Source organism: Sus scrofa, chromosome 14 (assembly GCF_054392235.1).
Source record: "Sus scrofa isolate SSC_HxYL_T2T_F1_AM1 chromosome 14, Sscrofa_HxYL_maternal_Yorkshire_Landrace_v2.0, whole genome shotgun sequence".
Taxonomy (NCBI): Eukaryota; Metazoa; Chordata; class Mammalia; order Artiodactyla; family Suidae; genus Sus; species Sus scrofa.
Window position 1 is genome coordinate 33104770 of NC_139396.1, and position 27980 is coordinate 33132749.

The window sequence follows — 27980 nt, forward strand, 5'->3', positions numbered from 1 at the left end:
AGATATTTTCAGAAAAATCTTCATAAATTTTACCTTTCAGAGGACTTTTGAATGATCTTCTCTTTACTGGTCAAATATGGAGGCTAAGGAACCAACAAAGCCATGTCCACGTTCATATAGTACACTAAACACTTAATAACAAATTGATAGGTGCATTTTGGTAAAACAGCTTCCTATCTCTACATAAAAACTTTATACTCCATTAACTATTGTTTTTAAAGTTATATTCAGATATAGCTAGAATTTGGTATATCTAGACTTCTAGAAAGAGACTTGCATCAGAAGCGCTAAGGAAAGTGTTAATGGGTAGCTCAAGCATTATATACAAATGTGAACAAGAGAAGGCTAGTGTTTGGACATTGTTAAGGGACTGAGAAACCTTCTGATTTGGGAAAAGAGAATCATATGGTTCTGACTGCAGTGTGTCTTCCAGCTTCAGTTTTGAACTTTTAATTAAAACGTATCTGAAAATGTAGAAAACTGATCGTGGTCTTCAAGTGCAGTTCACCACCCTCACTCTGTTGATTTGGAAGCAGTTGGTATGTTTTACTAGAAAAAAAACGTTGGCAAAGCAGAAAACCTCCTCCCAGTATGTTTAAGCCATGTGACTTTAATAATTATAGTTTATTTTTGTTTTAAATCATAGTAATGGAAAATCATATGTGTCTTTGTGTTCTGTGCCTTTGGGAAATCTGGCTATTTCTTTGTAGGTTCATCTAGTGACAGCTTCTACTCATTATAAGCAATTTGCTTAGTGTTGGCTAGTGAAGCTAAATTTGTACATGGAGAAGATGATTTGGGAATTATTTTTTAGACATGTTATCAGAAAGGAGGAACAGAGAAAGGAAAGTGGGAGGAAAGATATTTCAAGTGAAAACAATGTTTTACACTTGTCTTAAAAAAAAAAAAAAAGTACAGGTGTTCCCATATGGCTTAGTGGGTTAAGGATCCGGCATTGTCACTGCAGTGGCTTGGGTCATTGCTGTGACACAGGTTCAATCCCTGGCCTGGGAATTTCTGCATGCTACAAATGCAGTGCCCCCAATTAATTAATGTAAAAATTTTTTAATAAAAAATACTATAATTTACTGTTAGATTCCCTGATTTTTTTTAATTGGTCATTTTTCCCTCACTGCCCCCCCCTTTTCTTAACAAACTTACACATTAAATGTTTTGACAGTTGATTTGATAACATCTTACTGGGTGTTTTTATGAAGTAGCAACCCAAGAGATGATTCTGTACTGCAGCCCTGAAGGGTGCAGTCAATGATTAAATGTAAAATTCTGTCCAGACACATGATGGAACCACATTAAACGGCAGCTGCCCACAGGCTATTTGACAGCTGTCTGCCTTGATGTGATTTTTAAGTCACTGTGAAGCATTAGAATAGAATACTAATTTGCAACCAAAACATGCTTCTGAAGTGTGAGAAACTTCAGACCACAAAAGCCCTAGACATCACTTTGAAAGGTTTTTGATGAGCAAATTGCAAATATTTGTGCCTCTAAGCTTGAAACATTCATTGCCTGTTGAAATAGAAAAGCGAATATTCTTTTTTTTGTCTTTGTCTTTTTTAGGGCCTCACTGTGGCATATGGAGGTTCCCAGGCTAGGGGTCTAATTGGAGCTGTAGCCGCTGGCCTACACCACAGCCACATCAATGCTGGATCTGAGCCGCATATGCGACCTACACCACAGCCCACAGCAACGCCAAATCCTTAACCCACTGAGCAAGGCCAGAGATCGAACCCGCAACCTCATGATTCCTAGTCAGATTCTTTTCCCCTGCGCTATGACGGTAACTCCAGAAAAGTGCATATCAAGCCAAGAAAGTGAAACTAGTTTGAAACAAATTGAAAAACCTAAAAAACAAATTGAAAAACCTAAAAAATTAAAACCTAAAACCAACTAGATAGATGTGGCAAGTTCAGATGGTCAGTAATCTCACCTGGGTTTTGAACTCCTCAGAGACTGTAGTAGTGTCTGTTTATTCTTAATATATTACTTTGCGCAGAGATGATGCTCAGCATATATAGAACATGCTCCCTTCATTTTCAGTGAAAAAACTTTATCATTGAAGGTGGAGTTTACCACATTTTTGTTACCTAATGAGGAAAAACTCCCATCTGGTATGCTCCAGGCATTTCACTGCCAAAGACCATTAAAGCCATGTTGCATTTTTGTACTGACAGACATAAGTTTAAGGACATTCATGAACTGTCAGCATCATCATTAAAGCCCTATGTCACCAGATCCACAATGACTTGTGCTTCATGGTAGTCAGTGTCAGGTTCAGGGACCTGGGACCTGTGTTCCATAGGTCCTTAAACTTAATGCTCTGCTCTCACCATCTTGAAATTATTAATAATTTTTTAACAAGAGGCCTCCCTCCCCGTCATTCACATTTTGCACTAGGCCCCACAAATCATTAGCCAGCCCCTTTTTTTTTTGTATTGACAGCAGCATACCTGGCATCTGAAGAAATGGAGAGTAGAAGTAGTGAGTGCAGGGGTGGCAGCTAAAGTAGTTGGGAGATTGGTTACATTGAGCAAAAAGTTGTCTGAATGAGCAAATTATCCACATAATCTCACAGCTTTTTAAATTTATGTATAGAAATAGTTATATATATAGATGGAGTTCCCGTCATGGCTCAGTAGAAACTAATCTGACTAGTATCCACGAGGACGCAGGTTCGATCCCTGGCCTCACTCAGTGGGTTAAGGATCTGGCGTTGTCATGAGCTGTGTTGTGTTGTAGGTTATAGATGCGATTCAGATCTGACATTGCTGTGGCTGTGGCATAGGGCAGCAGCTACAGCTCCAATTCAACCACACTAGCCTGGGAACCTCCATATGCCTTGGGTGCAGCCCTAAAAAGACTATATATATATATATATATAATATTTTATTTATTTATTTATATTTTATTTTTATTTTTATTTATTTATATTTATATTCATATATATATACAAATGTATATACATATGTATTTATATTCATGTGTGTGTATATATATATATGTATATATATACACACACACATATATACAAACATAAATTTCTTAGTGGCATACATTGGGAAGATCTAGAGGCAATGATACCTCAGTAGTGATGAGCACAGTGATGCCCAGATCTTGGTTCCTAAATACCACTGTCCTCTAAAAGGAATCAGGGTTGCTTGGGTAAATGGCCGACTCCAGGGCTGGGGCAGCAAACATCTTGTTGTTCCAGAAAGTCAGGAAATATTCAAAGAATGATGGGGGCATGTCAAAAGCACCAAGAAGCTAGTCTAAATTCATGCCCACGGACCAAATCTAAACAACAAAATAAATAATGTTAATATCAGATTAAATTTCATTGAATAAAATAGAAATCTATGAATTCATAAATAAATGAATAAATAAATAGAGAAGGGAACATTCTTCCTTGAAATAAAAGCTCAACTAATAAATGCAGAAGGGGCTCTAGAACCACTGACGACCGTTACGGGGAAGGTAATAGAGCAGGAGTCATCCGTGGATGCTAGACTGTAGTTGGAGGGTTGGAGATCCAGCTCTCATACTGTAGCAAGTGTCCTTTCAGTCTGGTTACTAACAGATTTTGCACATTTTTGTGCTTTTTGTTGATTTTGCTTTTTAAAATGGCCCTTGAATACATTGTAGAGGTGCCATCTATCTAGTGTTCCTAAGCAAGAGAAAGATGTGATGTGTCCTAGGAAGAAAATAAGTGTGTTAGATAAGCTTCATTGTGGCATGAATTACAGTGCTGTTGGCCCCAAGTTCAATGTTAGTGAATCAATTCTGTGTTAGTAAAGCGTCTTTAAAAACATAAAACAAGGTGCTGTGTTGATCAGTTGAAGGAAACTAAAGGCTCACAGGAACCTATCCCTGCATTTCCTGTAGGAGCAGTGCTGCAGAATTTGCTAGTTCTTGGCACATTATAGAACTTCACTGCCCTGAATAACCAAAATCAAATGTATCTCTCACATAATGGGTACTAACAGTCATTAATAACAGCAGTTGATTTTATCAGATTAATTTCATATCATGCATAACAGTGTTTTAAAAAAAAGTTGCTTGCACATTCCTTGCTAAAATAAATTATTTTTTACTTCACTAACCTTATTTCAGTTTCATCAGATTACTAATTTAAAATGTATTTGATTTTAAGAAATTATAGTTCCCAAGATAGTTTATTTTACTAAAAAGTACAAGTAAACCATATGAATTAAGTAATCACTCTAAAAATTTTCTTATATCACTCTCGTTTGTTTGTTTTGTTTTGTTTTTTAGGGCCGAACCCATGGCATATGGAAGGTCCCAAGCTAGGGGTCAAACTTGGGAGCTACAGCTGCCAACCTACGCCACATCCACAGCTATGTCACTCTCACTTTGAACTCTCTAATACACCATTGTCTTAAAGGATTTGGGCTTATTATTGCTTTATGGTAACTTACAGAGCCTAATAGATTTATTGAGTATAGTTTTTAATGCTAATTGATTGGCTTTTGATACTTTTGAGTGAGTGGGAAATATGAGAATCAAATGGATGAATTAACTGTTTTTATGTAACACTTGGAGAGATAAGTGAAAAGGAAGACTCAAAATGATTCAAAAGCAAAAATGAGAAGAAAAGAATTGGCATATTCTTTAAGTCTTCTAATGGAATACACATTAGACAAAACAAACTGGAGACATGTCTTTAAATAGGAGATGGGCTGAGCACATTCTTCAGATTTTTTTGAACTGTTCTGTCTTTAGATACTCATTTTTGTATGGAAGGGGTGTTGAGGGCTACTAAAATGAAACTCATAATTTCAACTTTTGGTTGAAATTTCCTTGATACCTGGCACTTTACACAATATTAAATGCCAGGAAATAAATTTTATCTACTCCCATCTTTAGGCGGGTTCTTATTCTAACGTGAAGTCACTTCTAATTTAGAGTTTTAGGAAACAAGAATTTATTCTTTGAGACCAGTTGTCATCTAAGCCAGGCTTTTGCTCTCTGGTTACTTGTCATTTAGCAACTGTGTGGGAAAGTGTTTATAAGCTACAAATCAGTGTGTCAGTAATAATTTTTACTTTTCCTCTTTAAACAAGTTGGATTTTGTTTTTTTAAAAGTTTTATTTCTTGTTTTGTTTAGTACAGATGCCTCTTCAGCCAAAAATCTTTAGCGATGGTTATTGGACATTTGTTTTGTACTTTGTAATCTTATACAGTGATTTTCATTAGGTGTTTCTCACAACAACCCTGAGTGATAGGTAAAAATCATAATTGCATAGATGGGAAACCTGGGGATAGAGAAGCTGTGAACCTTGCTTTCTGGTTAAGAAAATTCAGCCTCTGCTTTCCTGGTCTGCTTTGTAGGTTTTGGGAGGGGGGGCTTTTTTTTCCCCCCTTTTTAAAAATATCCCTGCCATACTGCTGTAGGGCATGATTTATATTTTGCAACAGCTGATGTTCTTCTCCTACAGAGATATCCCAATGCCTTTAGTGAGCTCAGGAGTAGAGCATGGTAACTTGAGAGAGCTGGCATTTGCAAGAATGAAGGACCTTGGAATACAGGTAAGAGTCTATCCATGACTATTGAGATTAAAGTAATCTGAGACACAAAAACTTGTGATACTGTCACATTACAAAGTTATAGGTTTCATGTATCAAAAGCTTTCATGTATCAAAGCCATTCTTACTGTGTAACGTGTTGAGGTTGAAGCTAGTGGTTGCAAAGCCTGCATCCTATTCCTTACACCCCTCTGCTTTCTTCCAAAAGAGTGTAGGTTTGTCGATTTAATGGTTGTTTTCTTCTACCTACTCAAATAGCCAACTATGTGTTTGACTCCTTTTTAAAGAACATTTTTCTTTTAAAGTATTGGGTGTTCAATTTTTGACTGGTGGTTATAGAAGAATATGACATTTGAAAAAATGTGGATTACTTGCTGAAATAATTACCAACGTGATTCTCTGGATATACCAGTCTCCCTCGCCCCAACCCATGTCTATTCATTAACTTATTTATTTCACAAATAGTTACAGAGCATCTCCTTTTTGTTCTCCCTGGAAATACAAAGAACATAGGAATCTGCAATTTCACAGTCTTTGTGGGTGGTTTTGAAGTCATGATAAGGTTTCCATGCCCAGGGAACTGCTTCTTAGAGCTAAAGAGAAAAAGCCAGGAGGGTGTTCAGGCCTGAGCACTGATTCCTGGCCTCTGCCTTCAGAGAGCCTGATTCACTAGGTCTGGGATGGAGCTGCAGGATGTTCTCACGCACGGCACAAACATGGAGCACACTTTGAAAGACACTATTTTAAAGACTGCATATCATGTTTGTGAACCTACCCAAAACATTTCGTTCTCTCTATTGCGGAGGAAATTTTTCAGAAAATTGTTTGTCCAGGGGAGAGTTTGTGAACGTTATTGGTTTATTCTACTAAAAAAAATAAACAAAGTTCTAGAGAAACAGCAAATGTGTGTACAGTAATTAACAGCCCCAGACAAGAGTGTGTACTTGGCTCTGCTTCCCAGTCCCCTTGTTCTCCAGCTTCTCCCTCCTCTGAGAATATCGCACATGGCCAGAGTGACCTCCTTGGCCTGATTAGCCTGATAACCTCATCATCCAGCCATCATCTTTAACCTTGTAGCCCTCATAAACCTTGATAGTCTCTTGTAAATAAACTGGGATCGAGCCTAAAGACTGGAATTCAGTCATAGCCAAAAAAACGTCTAGTTCGTACTGGCAGTGTCTTTACTAGAAAATTAAGCACACACCAATCTCTGCCTTAAAAAGCATTCACCTCCCTTCCAAAAAAAGCAAAAATTATGCAAGTGTTCATTATGAGCATGTAATATGGGTTCCTGGGACATAGAAATAGCTTTGTTTTTACAGAACTAAATAATGAGCTCTTACTTTCCTCATGAAATTCCATCCATATATAGCAGTCTTTGCTAAATAGGCTGTTAGTAGTATAGCTATATGGTATCATCACATTTCCTAGGGCCATCTTTTCTCACTGGTAGAAAATATTAGAATCCTAGAAATAATTTTTACAGTTTGTTCTATAGGGGAAAATATGCCATAGAACATAGAGCAGATTACTATAAGTGTTTTGTAATTATAAATGTCAGGCTGTATAGCATGCACATTGGGTTATGGAATAGAAGTGAGCATTGCATCCTTTAATTTGGCCATGCAGACCTGTCACTGCTTCCATATCATCTCCAGGCAGCTTTGTGCCTCTCAGGGGCACTTGAAGAGCCAGTCTCTGACCATGGTTCAGATTGAATAATAAATAGCTCAAGTTTTTTTCTTTCCTTTCTTCTTTCTTCCCTTCCTTCCTCCCTCCCATCTTTTCTTCCACAGAATGCTTCTCTGCAAAAAAAAGCCATCTTAGCATCCCTCTTTTTGATATTTCTAAAATGATACAAATATGGTGATGCTAAAAATAGTAAAGGAAGAATTAAGAATTCACTTTTTACTCTTCTATAAACATAGGTTTGGATTGCACTTTCAGATCATTTATATCATCTGGGTAAAAACTTTTCAGATTTTTAGGATGTATGTTCTTTACTTTCATTATTACCTATTGATCTCCTTTGGATTCTAAACTTATTTTAATAGCAGTACTGTACTAACTTCATGTATTTCCATTTAGTTTTTCCCTGTCCTCAGATTTATTAAAGGTAGCTTCATTTTTAAATTCATTTGTTTTTTCTCAATGTAAATTATGTCTAAACTTAATTTTGAGCCTAGGATTTGGTGAAAGTTTCAATAAAAATTGAATTAGTTACCAGTTTTATATTTGCCCCTCCTTCCCACTTGTTTTTCTTTTCTCTTTTCCCTTCCTTCCTTTTTTTTTTTTTTTTTTGGCAGTGTCGAGATGTGAGAACCAGAGAGGTTGGAATCCAAGAAATTCATCACAAAGTACGGCCATACCAGGTTAGTTAGTTTCTTCATTTTATAGAAAGATTTGGTCCTGTCCATCAATCTTTGTCAAGCCTGGGCCTACACCTACTTACCAGTAGAATCCTAGAAGTTATTGAGTAAACTAAGAGCAAAGAATAATTGAGAATCAGGTAAGATGTCAAGCCAGGAAAACCAGATATGAAGAATCAGGTTAGGAAGACCAAGTTTGAACTTCATTGTAGGTCAGCACTGTATGGTAGAGCTTTCCAAAGTGTTGGGAATGTTCTGTAATCTATGCCACTTAGTATGGTGTCAACTGCCAGTCACAGATGACAGTTAAGCACTTGAGAGGTGGCTAGTGCGAAGAGTACTTAAGTTTTTAATTTTATTTAATTTCAAATAATTCAAATATAAATAGCCAGATGTGACTTGTGGCTACCTTCAGGTAAAGCTGAATGTGGTCTGCTTATTTCTATGTGCAGCTGTTAAATTATTGCCCATTGGTGGTAATCAGGTGAATAGATCAGCCCTATTAATAGGGGTTCCATAAATTTTATTTATAATGAATTAACTTCTCTCCTACAATGTTATGTTAGCTATTTGTCAGCTTTGCTGTGGGGTTTAGCTCTCCTGTGGGAACCCATTTGAAAAAGGCTAGAATAGATGATGTTTCTGTTCTCAAAATGAATTGTTTATTTAACTGACATTTTTCACATTTCAGACCTTTTGAGGAACAAAGTTTTAGACCCAGGCACAGTTAGCTGATTGCCAGATTCATGTGCAATCCAGTTATTCAGCAAACATGATGTACAGAAGGAATGTAAATATTATTCTAATTACTCACCTCACTGTGGGTCCAGTCTGCCCATTGTCAGAATATATCTAGGTGTGACCATCCCCACAGTTGTGGCTTTCCATGTATTGTTTGTTTATATATTCCATGTAGGTATATCGTTTATTTATGCAAAGTACAGGGGCCACTTGAGCAGTGAGCAAGGGTCAGAAGCCCATGTAGATTGCCAGCATAGAAGCTTCCCCCAAAAGCTACTCTCTGGTGATTAGATTTTATTTGATATGTTAATCTCATAACTAGACATACTATTTTAAAGGTCCTGTGGGGTATTTTTTTCTTAAAATCCCATCAAGGAATAAGTGGCTAGTAACACAGTTTTTCCACCAAAGCAGGTTTTAGCGGCAGAGGGAGGGACTAGAAAATGACACCCTGGAGTTCCCTTCGTGTCTCAGTGGTAGTGAACCCAAATAGTATCCATGATGATGCGGGTTTGATCCCTGGCCTCACTCAAGTGGGTTAAGGATCTGGCGTTGCTGTGAGCTGTGGTGTAGGTCACAGACGCATCTCAGATCCTTCATTGCTGTGACTGTGGTGTAGACTGGCAGCTGCAGCTCTGATTAGACCCCTAGCCTGGGGACTTCCATATGCCTTGGGTGCAGCCCTAAAAAAGACCAAAAGAAAGAAAAGGAAAGAAAAATAAAATAACACATAACAATTCTGGGGCCCCAGGGGGCTCGAGAGAGCTACACAGGTGACATGATAATTTCACCTTGGAGACTCTTCAGGAAGGATCAGAGATTTAAATACATGGGAGCATTTACTGAGCCAATCTCTGTAAGAATCTCAAGGTTAATGAGGTTCAAATATTTATGAAATTGTGAAATTGTTTTCCTTTTATAGTAGTCCATGAACAAGGAATGAGCTCTCACTTAATCTGTTATTTAAGAGACAAGTAAAAAGAACTTAGTTTGTGATTATTTAGTCTTTACCCCTAATTGTGGATATTAGTCTAAATAAATACATGTAATGATAAAAATGTACTTTGCGCTCTAATTTTAAAGTTTTTGGTGTGCTTATTGAACAGGTCGAATTGGTAAGAAGAGATTATGTTGCAAATGGTGGCTGGGAAACATTCTTATCATATGAAGATCCAGATCAAGACATCTTGATTGGCCTCCTGAGGTTACGAAAGTGTTCAGAGGAAACATTCCGCTTCGAATTGGTTGGAGGTGTTTCCATAGTCCGAGAGCTGCATGTGTATGGAAGTGTCGTCCCCGTAAGCAGTCGGGATCCCACTAAATTTCAGCATCAGGTATCCTGGATTCCATGGCTAGTTGACTCTAATTAAGAAATTGCCCAAAGGAGGAAAAGAGAAAAGGAATTGGGGGGTGGGGTGGGCACAAGTGGGAGCAGAGGAAGAGGAGAGGGGAAAGGGAGGTGCGGAAACACAGGAACCAATGTTGTTGTTCAGAGATGTTTCCTCCTTAAACTACATCCCTCTGGGTGTGGGGGTGGGGAAGAGACAAACTGAGACTCAGTCAAGTGGAATATAATAATAGATTGAACCGCATGAAATTGCTATTTTTGAAAGTCAGAAATGCTCTAATACCAGCAATTTTGTGTGATTCAACTATTTTGGAATCAAAGGAGATGATAATGTGAAAGAGGGCACTTACGAAATGTTAAAGGACGTCATAAACGCAGCTCTGTGGTATGTGGTGGAACACTGTTCCACTCCCCCCAAACAGCCTAAATAAGGAACTCACTTTTTTAAATTTCTGGAAAATAGGTTAAAACGACGAGTGGAGGATACAGTTTACACCCCCAAATTGCTGATTTAAGAATACTGCCTGGTTTCAAAAAGCCTTTTAGAAATTGAAGGGGTGACTAATAAATACAGGATTAGATGCCCCAGACTTTCATCACCTGGAGATTGCCCAGAACATGTTTAAAAAGAGACCGAGGTTGAGAGGCAGGTACCCCCTTGCTGTGACTGGATTATATCGTTCACAGAACACCCTTTGATGACTTCTGTTGCAAAGTTATTCCTAGTCTGCTGCCGTGTGCTTTGGGTGTAACTGAATGGTTTCTTTCCTTACGTGCATGAATGGTTCTCTCTCTTTTTAAAAGAGTTTAGCAACTAAATGTAAATATTAGCTTTCTTGATGACTTCTTTCTTTCTTCATCCCTAACCTTTGTGTTGCTTCATTTAGGGATTTGGCATGCTGCTGATGGAGGAAGCAGAGAGGATAGCTAGAGAAGAACATGGATCTGGGAAGATAGCTGTTATATCAGGTAACTGGGGGAGGGCAAAGTTCACGGTTCATTCACATTTTTAACTTGGTACCACAATTAAAAGTACCTCAGGCCTCTTTTGCCCTTGTTTGTCACTGTTAGGTTCAAAATTGGGCAGAGTCAAATAGGGAAAGACGGGGGCTCAAACGTAAAATTCCTAGAAGCAGTGTGGCAGAGTAGAGCTGGCAGAAGCTCCCCATCTCTGAGGGGCAAGATCAGTAATCTGTACACTGTCTTCCCCGTGGTCTGTCAAGCAGGTCATCGTTCTCAACTCCTCTCTTGTGCTTTGTGCCCAGTGACTCTGTCTGGGAAAATGAAATTTGATGATATGGATCCAAGAAAATCGTAAATCAGTGTGGAGATTGTCAGTATGGTTGTTCAGAAAATTAGAGTAGACGCAGTTGCCTGTACAAGATGTTTGAAGGAAGAGTTCCTTGCACTTAAAAATTGTCTTCAATGACTTTGTTCCTTGGGAACAGCCTTCCCCGTTTGGAAACTTTCCCCTTACCTAACCTAGGACATAGGTAGTCGGGGAAGTAGGTTTGAAAAGGAGAGTCTGGTTGTAAGTGGAGCAAGAAATAACATATATACCCTTTCACTGCTTCTCTTACAAAATTTGCTATTCCTAATGTGAAGCTAACAGGGTAAAAGCCATTTTCCATCCATCATTTCCTTTCCCATTAGACTATAGCATTCTTAAAGTTGGAATGAGGCTTTTTTTTTTTTTTTAAAGAATAAGTTGTTACCAATCAATAAGTCGGTAACTTTGCCTAGATTTTAATGATTATAATTATGAAAATGTAATGACCCGGGCTCACTTAATTATTTAGTCTGACTGTGTTTTTTGGCATTACCCAGACATATTAATAAAGCTTTTTTTGGAGGGCGTGTTGTGCAATGACTTGATATGAGATCTCAGTTCCCAGACCAGGGTTTGAACCCAGGCTGCAGCAGTGAAAGTGCTGAATCCTAACCACTAGACCACTAGAGAACTCCCAATAAAGCAATTCTTAACATGGCCAGCTCTGTATATTTCTCTGTTATCTTTAATCCCACTAAAAAAGTAGCAACTAAATGAGGTTCACCTGGTTGGTACTGATACTGGTAATAAAAAGAAAATATTTGCAGAATTCCCCCAGTGGCACAGGGGGGTTAAGGATCTGGTGTTGTCTCTGCTATGGCTCAGGTCACTGCCTGCCCCTTCCCCGAACATCTGCATGCCATGGGCATGGCCAAAAAAAAAAAAAAAAGTTCTCAGTTGTTTAGCCTGTGATTGACCAGAAGGCAGCCTCCCCAGGGAAGGGCCAGAATGATTCAGAACTCACTGTACATGTGCATCTGTGGATCACCTGAGAGTTCGGGGCCTCTTTTGCCAGAGCGCTGTCAGTGTTTTCTATGCACTTCTTCCCAAGCTTTGTGAATCATCTGGAGATCTTGTTAAAATGCAGATGCTGACTCATTGGGTCTGGGGTGGGACCTGAAAGCCTCAATTTCTATCCCACTCCCCATGATACGTATGCTGACCATCTTCAGACCACACTTTGAGCAGCAGGTTTTGGTATTCTCTTCCAGATCATGAAGGAAAGGTATTCTCTGTGGCACGGGCAGTACTTGCATTCCCAAAGTCTGATGTGTGTTTGTGTGATTTTCTGGTATCTGGGGGAACCTGATCAATTGTAAAAGTGAAGAGCATCTGTATTCTATCACTTCTCCACATTATTTAGTTTACCTTCATGATACCTATCTCTTTGGAGAAATGTCACATTCAGAGAGGGCCTCTGACTTGCCTGAGGTCACATTCAGTTGCCCTTAAAAACCTCAGTTGCTGCTTTTTGAGCAGTGTCTAAGTGGACGTCAGCATCTATCCTCTTCCTAGCTTTTATTGTAATCTAAATGATAGCTCAATTTCAGATCATCTGCTTGCAGACTCTAAAATAACAAGAAGAGACTTACTAAAAATAACGGGGAAGAACCTTTCTCCATATTAGTGTCACAGTAGGACTACTAGGTTTCTTCTGCACAGGGATTTCTTTGGCCAGCGGGATTCTACAGGAGCAGCCCTGGAATGTCTCCTTGGAATTCAGGGGAGTTCTGTACAAGGAGTTACTTCCTGTCTCTGGTCCATAAGCCCCATGGCTCTCTATTTAGGAAACCAGGGCCTTGACTTTGTTTTTGCCTCAAGATATGATCACCCTTCAAATGAAAACACCAAGTGGAACATTTACTCTGTGTATGATACGTCTTATTTCTCTAATTTAATAATATATTACTGTTCTATTTAAGTTTCTGAATCAGACACCTGAGGTGTCCATTATTTAGAACTTCCAAGAAAGCAGATTTAAAGTGTTTTTTTAATTGTAATGTGGGTTTTTTTGGTTGTTTTTTTCCTGTATTTGTTCAGTTTTGACTTTGATCTTTCTGATTTGAGTATAGTACTTTTTGTGTGTGTGTGTGTTGTTGGTTTTTGTAAAATGTCCATTATTCTCCATAGGTTGATCCTTAGAATGAAAATCTCTTTGTGACTGGTGTTTGTGTGCTGCATTTATTCACAATACTTCAGTAGATGTGTATAAGAAGAGACACCTGGGTGGGGTGGTGGGGAGGGTGTGTGTGTGTGTGTGTGTTAGGATTCTGTTTCTGCTTTGATAGTAACTCTTCTTGTGATCTTGAATAATATTGCTAGATCTCCATGGACCTTTATTTCTTTACTAAAAGTAAATGTGTCAAGTTATCATTTACAGTTCTAACACTCTAGAATTCTGCCCCTCAATATCTTCATTTCTTTTAGTTCTCAACAGACCGATTGTGTTTTACTGATTGTATTTTAAGTAGATTCTTTTCTGAAACCATGTTAGGAGACCATTTAATTTTATTAGTAATTGATCTCAGTCTCATTGTAGCTTGGGTATTTAGATGATAACATTTCCCATAGGTAGCCAATCATATCCATTATTTATGAATGCATATCAACCTGAGCATGCCAACTAGCGATACTTTGTGACCTGTAACCTACATTTTGGGGGGTTTTTGTTTTTTGTTTGTTTTCTGACCTTGTCCTTGATTTGTAAATCCATCCTTATTCTGGTCTGTAGGCTTTTGTATAACTCCTACACAGTGGTGGCCTAGATACTCTGTCCTGGCATAACTAGTGGCTCAAATAGGGGAGAGACAGATCATTTATCATTCTGGTTACTGTGACTGTAAGAGTAATGAATTTATGTAGCATTTATGTATTTATTTTTAATAATGCTTCTCTCTTTGTCTTTTTTTTTTTTTTTTTTTTTTTTTTTGGTCTTTCTAGAGACACACTCGCGGCATATGGAGGTTCCCAGGCTAGGGGTCCAAGTAGAGCTGTAGCTGCTGGCCTACGTCACAGCCACAGCAACATGGGATCTGAACCCGCCTCTGCAACCTACACCATAGCTCATGGCAATGCCGGATCCTTAACCCACTGTACAAAGCCAGGGATCAAACCCGTGTCTTCATGGATACTAGTTTTGTTAATCACTGAGCCACGACGGGAACTCCATATGTAGAATTTTTTTTAAATTACATTCTGATTCATTATGACTTCGCTTCAACTTGCCAGCAGATTTCCTCTGTTACTTGGATTTATAATCTTTGATTCTGCTTCTAGACAGTTTTGTTAACTATATGGGAGACCTGATTTGAATCACCAGTCAGAAAGACTCCATACATACTACTTTTCCACATTAAAAAACAAATTGTTCTTTACCTATTACCTCAATATATTTTGTTTATAAAAGGTATAGGGCATGTCTTTCATAGCTGATTTATCTTTGAAAAGATTAACTGTACAGCTACCTGAGAAAATCAAAAACTCATTTCTCAGAGTCAAAGAAAGCACTTTATCACAGTGACTTTTAAGTTTATTCAATTTATTCATTCGGTTTGTTATGTATAATTGTCTTAGTAAACTGTTTTGAAGTTAACCATCAACTCTAAATGTGAAAATTAAACAAAGCAAAATGAAATGTCCAACTTGATCAACATCAAAGTCCCTCCATATTGAGCAGCTCCTCTGTGCCAGGGCCCAGGACTGAAAGGGCAGATAGAGGAAGGGGCGGGGGTGCCACCCTGACTATTTAAGGATGTTTGTGGTGGGCTAGAACAGCTCATTCAATCTTCAGCCTTCACATTGTCCTAAACTGCGAAGAAAAACAAGGTTTTCCCTACTTAGACTGTTTTCTTAACTCAGAATTAGTTGCTTCAGAGTAAAAAAATAATCTTTTTCTATGTAGACAAATGGGTAAATCAGTAGCATGAGAACAACCAGCTTATAAAATAATGTGTAGGCAGGAAATAACAGATAATTGCTGCTAAATATCTTGAGCAATTGATTAGCCCCTATTAAATCCAAGTGCTTTATTATCGTTCACCAACTTACTCATGTCGCTTCTGTCAACACACATGTGTTGAAGAGCAACAAATCTTATCTTCTTAAGTCCATGATGTTTATCTACTTGGTTGATCAGTATTCTTTCATTATACATGTTGAGATGGAACAGTTTTTTCTCTCCCCTCTCCCCTCTCTTATGGTGGAAAGTGCAAAGATTACACTGCAGAACCTAACCACAATATTTGAAATGCCATCACTAATAATCACCATGGAAACTGGAGATCTCTGATGTCACACTGCCCGTACCATTTCTAAAAGGGCAAATATAACTGTTGGTAGACACTATTTAAAAAGCTACTTAATACTCCCAACAAAACGATTTTTTTTTTTCCCTTTAGGCAGTTTTGGCTAGGTATCAGATCCAATCATGTTACCGTTCCTCTTTGCCAGGCTAATTGCTATGCATCAAGACGAACAGCTTATTCCCCAAGCTCCCCCTTCTACCTTCGTCATAAGCAGTATCCTATTTGTGTTCCTTCAAGTAGAAAATTAACATGGCCATTGGCCAGGAATTGTACAGGGCTGACGGATCAAACAATGGTGATGAGAAATGAGGAAAATGTCTGAGTGTTTGATGACAGAAATCACTGAAGTCAGAGACTGATAGCCATTTTGTTTAAACCTATTCAAAAGGCAAAGAAGAGGGAAGAGGAGAAGAGCTTAAATATAGCATGAGCAAACGAGGCCCTGTGGGGATGAGATCATTCTAAATCATGATGCTCAGAGTTGTATGACTCTAAAGCCACATCTCCAGTCCCTACTAGAGAAAAAAATTAGTGCGCCTGAGACATATATCATCCAGTATGGCTTCCTAGGACTGAAATTAATGGTCTTGTACTCGAGAACCACTGATTAATCAAATGACACGTGGGCAGAAAATAACAGTTGTTTTATGTCATTGAACTACAAATGGCTAAGATGTGCTTGCTGGACCCCAGAAACTTTGCCTGTATTCCAGGCTGTGACACACCTCCCTACATTCAAGGTGAAGGTAGTTTTATTCTTTGCATTATAATCTAGTTGGAAAAAAGGGTACATTTGTAACTAGATCTGTCTGGTAATGGACTCATAAGCCTTACTAAAATGCCTAAAAAAGCTTTTCCTCATTTTGGCTTACCTATTTGCTAATGGACCCAGAAAGCCTCCCAAGTGCAAGCCAGTTTGTGGCACATATGTTAATATAGGAATTCTCAGAAAGAAAAGAAAAAGATTGCTCTTTTACAGTTTCTGTTTCGTCCCTTTACATAATTTATCTTTTTATAAATTATCCCCTAACAAAGTGCATGTTTGTTAGGGTTCTGTATAGTCCTCTGTTTCTTTCACTTTGATACTCTAACAGTGGTCATAAGTATTTCTGATGCACGTTCCAGTGAGATTTTGTGGTGGTGGTAAATATCTTTCTTTTCAGATGCAACATAAAATATTGCTTTATTACAGAGCTTTGTTAATTTCAGTATCATTATTAATTAGACCCACAGTAGGGACATAGAATACTGTTTCACTGGATAGCAAAGTAGCTAAATGTTTGCAAAGTGGTGACTGTATTGCAGCTAGACTGAGGAGGCACTGTTGCATAGCTCCCTCAGGATGGTTTACTCCCTGACTTGATGTTTATTCGTTTGTAGGTGAATCAGATACCATGTATAGTACATTGCCTGTCAAGTGCATAGGCCCCATCCCTCACTTGGCATCACATGTGTATATCAATGAGTATGTATTTTTTAAATATTCCCAAATAGGCCACTAGTGAGTTTCCACTGTTGGATCCTGTGGGCAGCTGTATTTTTGTTAATGTTTCCTGGGCAGAAACTAGTGATACTGGAGTTCCTGTCATAGCTGAGTGGTAACGAACCAGAATGGTATCCATGATGATGCAGGTTCGATCCCTGGCCTCACTGAGTGGGTTAAGGATCCAGTGTTGGCGGTGAGCTGCAGTGTAGGTTGCAGATGCAGCTAAGATCCCAAGTTGCTGTGGGATGTAGTATAGGCAGGCTGGCAGCTACAGCTCCAATTTGACAACCCCCGGGGAACTTCCATTTACTGCGAGTGCAGCCCTAAAAAGATAAAGAAAGAAAAAAAGAAACTGGTGATACCAGTAGATACGCTGATTGGCAAGTGCTGTTACTCTTCCCAGACCCATGTTGTTGGGTCTTCTTGTGTCTCCAAAACATGTGCACTAAAGTCCTGAAGGACAGCCTTGCTGATGTTGACATAGCTATGTCTGTAGACTTTTTCTCCCCATCCTAGTCCTCTTCATTTATGGATATTGGGGATGATGCTTGTATAGTTTTGCTTGGGTAGAGGAACGATGTTGGATTACGTGGTTCCTACTAATATTCCTGAGAGGTCTGGGAGCTTTGATAGAAAGAACTGCCTTTTTTGTAAAATTACACACTTCATAGGCTTTTTTCTGAGGAAAGATGTCTTTTCCAAAGTGGTCTAGCCCACACCGCTTACCATCTGCTGTCTATCACAAAGGCTCTTTTGTAGTTTGGTGCAATGTCAACTCCTTATCAGGTGTAACGTTCATGTGATTTGTACTGTTCTTCTCTCTACGTATTTGGCATTGCTATAACCTATTTGGTTTGATAAAGCTTTTTTCTTTTAGATCTTTTAGAGGCAGGAATTTGGCAGATTCTTCCCCTTTGTGTGAGCAGATAACTAAATAATGCTGGAAAATATTGATGGTGCCTTTTTTAGCAACAAGCAAGGTATTGATATTATAGAACCTTTTTAGTTGGGGCATTTATAATTCCAACAGGACACACAGGGAATTTCTTTGGTTAGCCTGGCTTAAACTGTCATCTCTAACCAACAGCTCACATTTATAAGACATTAAGTGGTAAATTTAGGGTTTTAAATGGTGGCTGTGGAATAATGTTTCCTTATGTTCCTCACCCTCTACCTCCCAAAGCGGTTTTCATGTTGTCCACCATTTATGAATGAACAGATCTATACCCTATGTTACCTCTTACTGCAGATTCTACTGATCAGTGCTTGTCTGGGTTATATTTGTGGTGTAACACATCACCCCCAAAATTAGTGCCTTAAAAGCAACCATTTTATTTGCTGAGTGATTCTGTGGGTCAGAAATTCATCAGGGCATAGCAAAGATGGCTCACCTCTGTTCCGTGAGGTCTAGGGCCTTGGCTGGTGGCTTAAAAGGCTGGCATCTGACTGGGGTGGCTTGTCTGGAGTGTCTCTTCTAGCTGGTAGGGGGTACTCGGCCAAGGCTGTCAACATGAGCGCCGTGGTTCTTCTCTATGACTTGAGCGTCTCCTAGCTTGAAGGAGGTGAAGGCCTTGGCCTCGAAGTCCCAGAACACCTTATATGCATTATTTATTGCTATGTAATAAAAAATAAAATAAAAAAAAAAACTTAGTGGCTGAAAACAAGCAGTTCTCTCACGGTCTCTGTAGGTCAGGAATCTAGAAATGATCTAGGTGTGTGCCTCTGGCTCAGAGCATCTCATAAAGCTGCAGTTAAGGTGTCAGCTGGGGCTGTAATCATTTCAAGATTCAAGTAGGATTGAAGGGTCCACTTCCAAGTTCACTGTGTGCTTTTGGCAGGCATGAGTTCCTCATAGGCCGTTGGTTTCAGGGCCACAGGTTCTCCCAGTCCCATGTGGGCCTCTCCGTAGCGCTGCTCATCACACGTCAGCTTGCTTCCCCCAGCAGAGTGACCACAGGCAGAGCCCCTTTGAGATGGAAGCCCTAGTTTTTATAAGCTGGTCTCAGAAGAGAGCCGACAAGTCCAACCCATCTTCAATGGGCAGGATTTAGACATGACTGTGAATGCCAGTAGACAGTGAACTTTGGGGGTCATTTTAGAAACTGTCTACCATGATGTGACTTCTGCCCCATTCTTTTGGTTAAGGAAGTCAGTGGGCCAGCCCAGATTTAAAGGGAAAGGAAAAGCTTCCACTGCTCAAAGAGAAAGGATGTGGTAGTGGCTGTCTTTGGATACTAAGTGAAAGGATACATTTTCATTAACTTGTGATTAGTAGGCATCCAGTCCCTTTCCACAGGAAACTTCATTTAGCCTTCTCCCAGGATGGACTCTCTTCGGGCTTACCTAGATTCAAAGGTTCTTGCCCCAATCCATCATACAGCCATCATGGCAGCGGTTACACCTAACGCTGTCCTAAGCAGAGTTTGGCAGGCTCCACAAGAGCACCTGCATCTGACCTTCAGTCTGCCATCGCTTCCATGAGGACATTCCTCTACTTCCCCTTACAGGCCTGTCTAAATATCTTGTGCTTTGGGTCTGTGATATTGACCATATATTGTCCTTCTAGGTAATGGATTATATTAAGGCTATCTTTGGGCTGAGGGCAATGTTTTCCCTGGGGAGAGCTGACCTAATTAGATATTCCTTCCTCTCCCTAACACGTGAAGATAGTTAATGCACTTTAAAGTTTTTTCTACCCCCATTTAGGGAAGAAGTGAATTGTATACAACATAAAATTTGCCATTTATAACCATTTTTAAGTGTACAGTTTAGTGGCATTAGTTACATTCACAGTGTTGTGCAATCATCATCACTACTTCCAAAACATTTTTACCACCCCAAACAGAAACTCTGTACTTACTAAGCAATAATATCCGATTGCTCCATTTCCCAAGCCCATGGTAACTTCTAATCTACCTCCTGTCTCTATGAAATGGAATCATACATCATGTATCCTTTTGTATCTGGCTTATTTCACTAACCATAATGTCTTTAAGGTTCATCCCTGTTACATGCCTGGGTGTGTGCGCGTGCGCGCACACTCACACACATTTGTGTTGTTTCCATATTGTGAATAATGTTGCTACCATATTGGTGTACAAATACCTATTTGAGTCTCTGCTTTCAGTTCCTTCAGTTGCTGGATAAGTGGTTATTTTGTTTTAACTTTTTGAGGAATCACTAAATTGTTTTTTATAGCTGCTCCACCATTTTACTTTCCCATTAACAGTGCACAGGATTTCAGTTTCTCCACATCCTTGCCTGCACTTGTTTTTTTTTTTTTTTTTTTTTTTGGTGTGTGTGTGTGTATAGCCATCTTAATGGATGTGAAGTGATGTTTTATTGGAATTTTAACTTATATTTCCTTAATGACTAAAATGATGTTGAACATCTTTTTATGTGCTTGTCATTTTTGTATCTTTAGAAAAATGTCTAGTCAAGTCCTTTGCTTATTTTTAATCAGATTGTCTTTTGTTTCTGAGTTGTAGGAATTTTCAGTATTTTCTGGCTACTAGAATCTTAAATGATCTCTAATGTGCAAATATTTTCTCCTGCATATACTCATAAAGATAGTGGTCTGTAGTTTTCTTCATGTCTTTGTCTAGCTTTGGTATCAAGGTATTACTAACTTCATAGGATGAGTTAGGAAGTGTCCCACTTCAGTTTTTTGGATGTGCTTCAGAAAGATTGGTATTGATTCCCTAAATGTTTTGTAGAAATCACCAGTAAAGTCATGTGGTCCTGGGCTTTACATTGTTGAGAGGATTTTTATTATTCATTCATTTGCTTTACTTGTTATGGAACTGTATAGACTTTCTCTTTGTTCTTGGGTCAGTTTTTATAGTTTGTATTTCTAGGAATTTGTTCGTTTCAACTGGGTTATCCATTGTGTTGGTGTACATACATATTCATATTGTTATTTGTGTTCTCTCATAATTCCTGTTATTGCTAGAGAGTCAGTAGTAATGGTTTTCATTTCTAATTTTAGTGACTTGAGTCTTCTCTTTTTTTTCTTTGTGCTTTATTAAGACCTGTTTTATGCCTGATATATGATCTAAGCTGGATAATGCTCTGTGTCCACTGTGGAAAATGTGTAAACTGTTTTTGTTGGGTGATGTGTTGTGTTAGGTCTAATAGGTTTAAAATGTTGTTCAAGTCCTCTATTTCCTTATTAATCTGACTTTTCTATCCATATTGAAAATGTATATTGAAGTCTTCAACTCTTACTGTAGAACTATTTCTCTCTTCAGTTCTTTTTTCCAGGCTTTCAGCAGTCTGCCTGTAATGTTCTCTGGTGCGGATCTCTTTGAGTCTATCCTGCCTGGAAATTGTTGAACTTCCTAGAAATGTAAATTTAAGTGTTTTATCAAGTTTGGGGTGTTTCTGGCCATTATTTTTGTAAATATTTTTTCCTACCCTTTGTCTCTTTCATCTCCCTCTGAGACTCATATAATGTGTATGTTAGTATGCTTAGTGGTGTTGATGTAACATAGGTTCCTTGTTTTAGCTATTATACTTTTCAGCTCCAGTATTTCTATTTGGTTCCTTTTTATAATTTCTTTTTATTGAGGTTCCCCCCTTCATTTATAGAGTGTTCTTATTTTTCCTTTAGTTATTTTTATTTTCTTTTTGTAATTGAAAAAATATTTGACATACCACTGTGTAAGCTTAAGGTGTAGGACCTGTTGATTTGATACGTTTGTGTAATGCAGTATCATTACCACTGTAATGTTATGGACAACTGCAAGATATCACACACTTAACATTTCTTTTTTGTGGTGAGAATAATGAAGATCTAGTCTCTTAGTAGATTTGATGTTTGCCATACAGTATTGTTATCTATGATCATTATATTGTATAGCAAATAACCACGACTTATTTATCTAGAGGTGTCAAGTTTGTACCCTTAGCAATATCTTTCCTATTTCCCTATCCTTCAGCCCCTGGTTACCACCATTCCACTCTCTTTTTACAACTTTGGCTTTTTTAGTTTACACATGTAAGTGATATACTATATTTCTCTTTATCTGACATATCACTTAGCATAATGCCCTCAAGATCCATCTGTTTTGTTTCAAATGGTATAGAAAAAGCTTTCCTCCTTTCTTGTTTTTTTAAATTTGTGTAATGATGTTTTTTTCCATTATATCTGGTTTACAGTGTTCTGTCAATTTTCTACTGTATAGCATGGTGACCCAGTTACACATACATGTATACATTCTTTTTTCTCACATTATTGTGTTCCATCATATGTGACTAGATGTAGTTCCCTGTGCTAAACAGCAGGATCTCATTGCTAATCTGACTTCCTCCTTTCTTAAGGCGGAATTATATTTGTGTGTGTGTGTGTGTGTGTGTGTGTGTGTGTGTGATAGTTTCTTTATCCGCTGACAGACACAGGTTGTTTCCATATCTTGGCTATTGTGAATAATGCTGCAATAAACATAGGAGTGCGTGTATCTCTTCAGTATGCTGTTTTTGTTTCCTTTGGATGTATGCCCAGAAGTGGAATTTTCTGGATCATATGGTAGTTCTAAATTTTTGAGGAGCCTCCATCCTGTATTCCACAGTGGCTGTACGAGTTCACTTTCCAGCAGTGTGTAAGAGGCTTCCCTTTTCTTCATGTCCTCACCACCAGCACTTGTTCTCTCTTATCTTCTTGATGGTCATTCTAACAGGTGCAAGGTGATATCTCATTGTGGTTTTGACTTGCATTTCTCTGATGATTAGTGATGTTGAACACCTTTTCCTATATCTCTTGGCCATTTTGATGTCTTCTTTGGGAACATGTCTATTTAGTTCCTCTACCCATTTTTAAAATTAGATTGTTTTTGGTTATTGAATCGTATGAGATTTTATATATTTTGATATTAACCCTTCATCCATTAATATCGTTTGCAAATATTTTCTCCTGTTCTATAGGTTGCCTTTTCTTTTTGTCCTTTATTTCTTTTGCAATGCAGAGGCTTTTTAGTCCGATGCAGTCCCATTTGTTGACTTTTGTTTTGGTTTGTGCTCCTTTTGTTCTTTGTCCATGGTTTCCTGTAGCTCTGTAAGCATAATTAATACAGTTGACTTTGCCTAATAATTCCCAGTGTTTAGGATCCTCAGGCATAGTTTCTGTCAACTCCTTTTTTCTTGTGAATGAGCCTTAGCTTCCTGGTGTAATCATTACAGTTTTTTGTTTGTTTGTTTACAGCTGCACATACTCAATTATAAAAGTCAGATTCTCTCCCTCAGGGATCTCTCCCTTGAGGGCTGCAGTCATGCCTTTATATTCTTCAAACTGCTTTTTTGCAAAGTCAGTATTTATTGTTGCATGTGGTCACTAAAATTTCTGTTTCATTCTCTCTGCCATCAGCCTGTTACCTGACAGGGATTTCCTTCAATATCTTGATCTTGAAAAGGGGGTGGTGAGGGAATCTATCTCTTCAAATCTTCTAGTAGATATGCTTATAGCCCACTGTGGCTCCAGCCAGCCCCTCTAGGACTCGGGGGCTGTCATTGGTTCACTTACAAAGGTTCAGCAGCCTCTCCCTTCATCAGGCACTCCCTAGGTTGCTCTAAGTGCCTTATCAGGATCTGGGATCTCCAAATAGTTGGCTTTGATTGTTTTTTCCAGCTTCATGCTTGTTTCAGCAAAAGGACTGATCTCTAGAGTCATCTATTCTACCATTTTCCTTCCTATTTTTTTAAAGACTATAAATAGAGGGGATTCCTGTTCCTACCACATTATCCATGGCAGTCTTTAACTTCTGCAGAAACACACTCATGATCTGGGACTTGAGCAGAGTAGTGAGAATGATCTGTGACAGCAAACATTCTGTGCTGGTGGGCATAGAGCCACTCCTTTTTGAGGTAGATGATTGTGGGCTCTCCTCTGTCAGACTTCCTCTGAAGAATAAACCCAAGAACTGTAAGATTGCCCTCCATCATCACCCTACTGTAAGTTACCACAGTGGCTTCTATTAGTTTCTCTATACTTGCTTTATATCACCTGCTTTTATTCTTTGTTCTTTTTACTTTGTTATCATCTTTGGTACAGCCATTTCAAAAGGGACAGGGGAACCTTCGGGCTGCTGGGTAACCAGCTGAATCTTAAGCCTCTCCTAAAATGTTCTCTGTATCTTCCAAGGTGGTGGAGAATAATGTACTAATGTGCTGTGTTAATGACCTGCAGTAGCTGACTACTTTGAAGAGCTAAGATTATTTGTGGGTAACCTTGTAAGGGTTTGTTTTTTTAACAGAACAGGGAAAAAAAATTCTCTCTCAAAGATTTTGGGTCATTGAGTTAATTGGCTCTTTTTCAAACGTTCAAAATAAAAACCTTTCCCTAACTCTGATATCAGTGTGCATTGTTGAAGAGTGAAATATTGCCATCCTGCTAAGAGATCAATGAGATGTAATAACATCTCATTTCAGTAGCAAATGAATGAAACTAATGAATACATTTGCCTTGTATTAATGCTGCAAGGCATATATCAAGCACTCAATAAATAGTTGATTAATTGAACCCAAAAATAATTAAAATAGTTTTTTGAATTTGTTTTTATTTCACTGATTTTTTTATTAAAAGGATTATGAATCATCTCAGTCTTGCAGCTAATCAGAAAAGTCAGAAATTTAAGTTTTAAAGAATAGATTTAGCATATTTTCTCTTTTTTCGAGTTTGGCTTTAGGAATGTGATGTGAGCTCATTATTAATTCATTTCAACACCTATCTAGCCATGAAACACAACCTTGTGTCCTACAAAGATAGTGTCAAAGAACAGAAGTGAACCTCTAGATTTCTAATTCATTTTCCTTCTTCAGACATGAAAATGTCTGCATTATTGGGCCAGAGTTTTTCTTTCCTTGAAGAATCCCAAGCAATAAAAATCTTTAATTTCCAGGCTCCTAGTATATACTCAGTAAATACATGATCAGTTAAACTTCCTTCATTATTTCTTCCTCTATTAAATAACAGTAGAAATTTCATATTCTTTCTTTGTCCAGTTGGAATCACTAAACCCGAGTTTTCTCATTTTCATTTTACATATGCATAAAGGATTGCTTTCCCCATTTAAACAAGGATTCATGTGGTGGGAATTACTTAATCGTATCTTCTCCTTTTCATTTTTAAAAGTTGGCAGTGAACTATAAAAAATAAACAGCAAAGTTCATTCAGTGTTAAAAAATGAATTGTGGGAGTTCCCATGGTGGCACAGTGGTTAACGAATCCAACTATGACCTACACCACAACTCACGGCAATGCCGGATCCTTAACCCGGATCCCTGCCCTTGCTCAGTGGGTTAAGGATCCGGCATTGCCGTGAGTTGTGGTGTAGGTCACAGACTCGGCTTGGATCCTGCGTTGCTGTGGCTCTGGTGTAGGCCAGCGGCTATAGCTGCGATTCGACCCCTAGCCTGGGAACCTCCATATGCCGTGGGAGCGGCCCAAGAAATGGCAAAAAGACAAGAAAAAAAAATGAGTTGTTTAACCAATGCCCATTTAAGACAAGAACATAACCAACATCTAAGAAGTGTCCCCTCTTGTCCCTACCCAATCCTAATCCCCTCCCCTCTCCTTGCCTTCTTCTTTCCCCCAGTACCCTCTCTTTTCCTGTTTTCTTCCATCTGTTTCTTTATATTCCACTACCTAATTATGAATCAGTTAACTATATATACTTTTGTTATTTTTAATTTTAAATAAGTAGGATTTTAGTATATTTTCCTTTTTGTTCTGGCTATTTTGTGCAACATTATTATGAGATTGAGTCATTTTGTGTGGCTCTGTTCATTCATTTTCACTGATAGACAGGATTCCATTATGCCAATATCTCATAATTTACCTGTCTTAATCTTGCTGAATATTTGGGTAGTTTCCAATTGGGCTTATGAATATTCTTAAATATGTATCCTAGGGCCCATATACACACATTTGCAGGTATATATACCTAGGAGCAGCACTGCTGGATTTCATGGAGTACATATGTTTTAACTATAAGAGTCTGCAGAGTGGTTTTCCAAGGTGCTACCAATTTTCACTCCCACCAGAAATGTGTGAGAGTTTCAGTTGTTCAATATGATGAGTATATAGTATTAATTCTTTATAGTTTTTACATTCCCTGGTGACTAATGAAGTTGACCACCTTTTCATATGCATAGTGGCCATTTAGATAGCCTCTTTTCTGAAGTGTCTGTGTGTGAGATATATTTTTTCAAAATTCCACACATCATTACTATTACAGTTATAACTGTTGTTATATACAGTCAATATTCACTTAGATTTATTGGTATATTTACCACTTTCTTTGCTCTTCAGTTCTACTGCATCTCTAAGGTAGTTTATTCATTTTCATTGATGTGTATGATTCTATGGTGTGGATATATCACAATTTATGTTTTACTTCTGATATATATTTATTTGGATAATTTGCAAGTATTATTTCCTCTGTGCCTAAATGATTTATTTTAGTAATAATCTGCTGGTGGCAAATTATTCTAGTTTGATTATATGAAATATATTATGCTTATTCTTTTCATTGTTGTTGAAACTGTTCTGTTTTATTATTGCTGAAATTAATCTTTCATTTTTTAAATTTTAATTGAAGTATAGTTGATTTTCAATGTTGTGGTAATTTCTGCTGTACAGCAAAGTGATTCAGTTATACAGATACACACATCCATTCTTTTTCAGATTCTTTTCCCGTATAGATTATCACAGAATATTGGGTAGAGTTGTCTGTACTATACAGCAGGTTTCCATTAGCCAGTCATTCCATATATAACTTGTGTGCATATGCCAGTCCCAAAGCCCTAATCCATCCCTACTCCCCCCAACACCAGTTCCCTTTGGTAACCGTAAGTTTGTTTTCAAAGTCTGTGTGTCTGTTTCGGTTCTGCAAATAAGTTCATTTGTATCCTGTTTTTAGATTCTACATATAAGTGATATCACATGATATTTGTCTGCTTACTTCACTTAGTATGATAATCTCTTCTAGGTCCATGCATGTTGCTGCAGATGACACTATTTCATTCTTTCTTATGGCTGAGTAGTATTCCATTGTGTATATATATATATATCACATCTTCTTTATTCCACTGTTGATGGACATTTAGGTTGCTTCCATGTCTTGGCTATTGTAAATAGTGCTGCAGTGGACATTGGGGTGCATGTATCTTTTTGAATTATGATTTTCTCCCAATAGATGCCCAAGAGTGGGATTGCTAGATCATATGACAGTTCTATTTTTAGTTTTTTAAGGAACCTCCATACTGTTTTCCACAGTGGTTTACCAATTTACATTCCTACCAACAGTGTAGGTGGGTTCCCTTGTCTCCACATCCTCTCCAGCATTTATTATTTGTAGACTTTTTGTTAAAGGCCATTCTGACTGGTATAAGGTGGTACCTCATGGTAGTTTTGCATTTTTCTAATAATTAACGATGTTGAGCATGTTTTCATGTGGTTTTTGGTCATCTCTCTCTTTGAAGAAATGTCTGTTTAGATCTTCTGCCTATTTTTCTGTTGGGTTGTTTATTTTTTTTTATATTAAGCTGCATGAGTTGTTTGTATGTTTTGGAGATTAATCCCTTGTCAGTCATTTGCAGATTATTTTCTCCTGTTGGATGGGTTGTCTTTTTGTTTTGTTTATGGTTTAATTTGATGTACAAAAACTTTTAAGTTGAATTAGGTCCCATTTGTTTATGTTTATTTTTATTTTCATTACTCTAGGAGATAGATACAAAAAGATATTGCTGTGGTTTATGTCAGAGTGTTCTGCCAGTGTTTTCCTCTAAGAGTTTTATAGTATTGAGTCTTTTAGGTCTTTAATCTATTTTGAGTTTATTTTTGTAC

The 27980-nt window shown here is 38.0% G+C and overlaps 1 protein-coding gene across 1 annotated transcript in view; it reads left to right on the forward strand.

Annotated features, from left to right (window-relative positions):
• ELP3 (elongator acetyltransferase complex subunit 3) overlaps window positions 1-27980 on the forward strand; it is a 107471-nt gene that overhangs the window by 64482 nt on the left and 15009 nt on the right. Inside the window, exons 11-14 of the mRNA XM_021072278.2 lie at window positions 5475-5565; window positions 7869-7934; window positions 9779-10006; window positions 10908-10989. Of these exons, the coding sequence (XP_020927937.2) occupies window positions 5475-5565; window positions 7869-7934; window positions 9779-10006; window positions 10908-10989 (467 nt within the window). The remainder of the gene's footprint in view (window positions 1-5474; window positions 5566-7868; window positions 7935-9778; window positions 10007-10907; window positions 10990-27980) is intronic.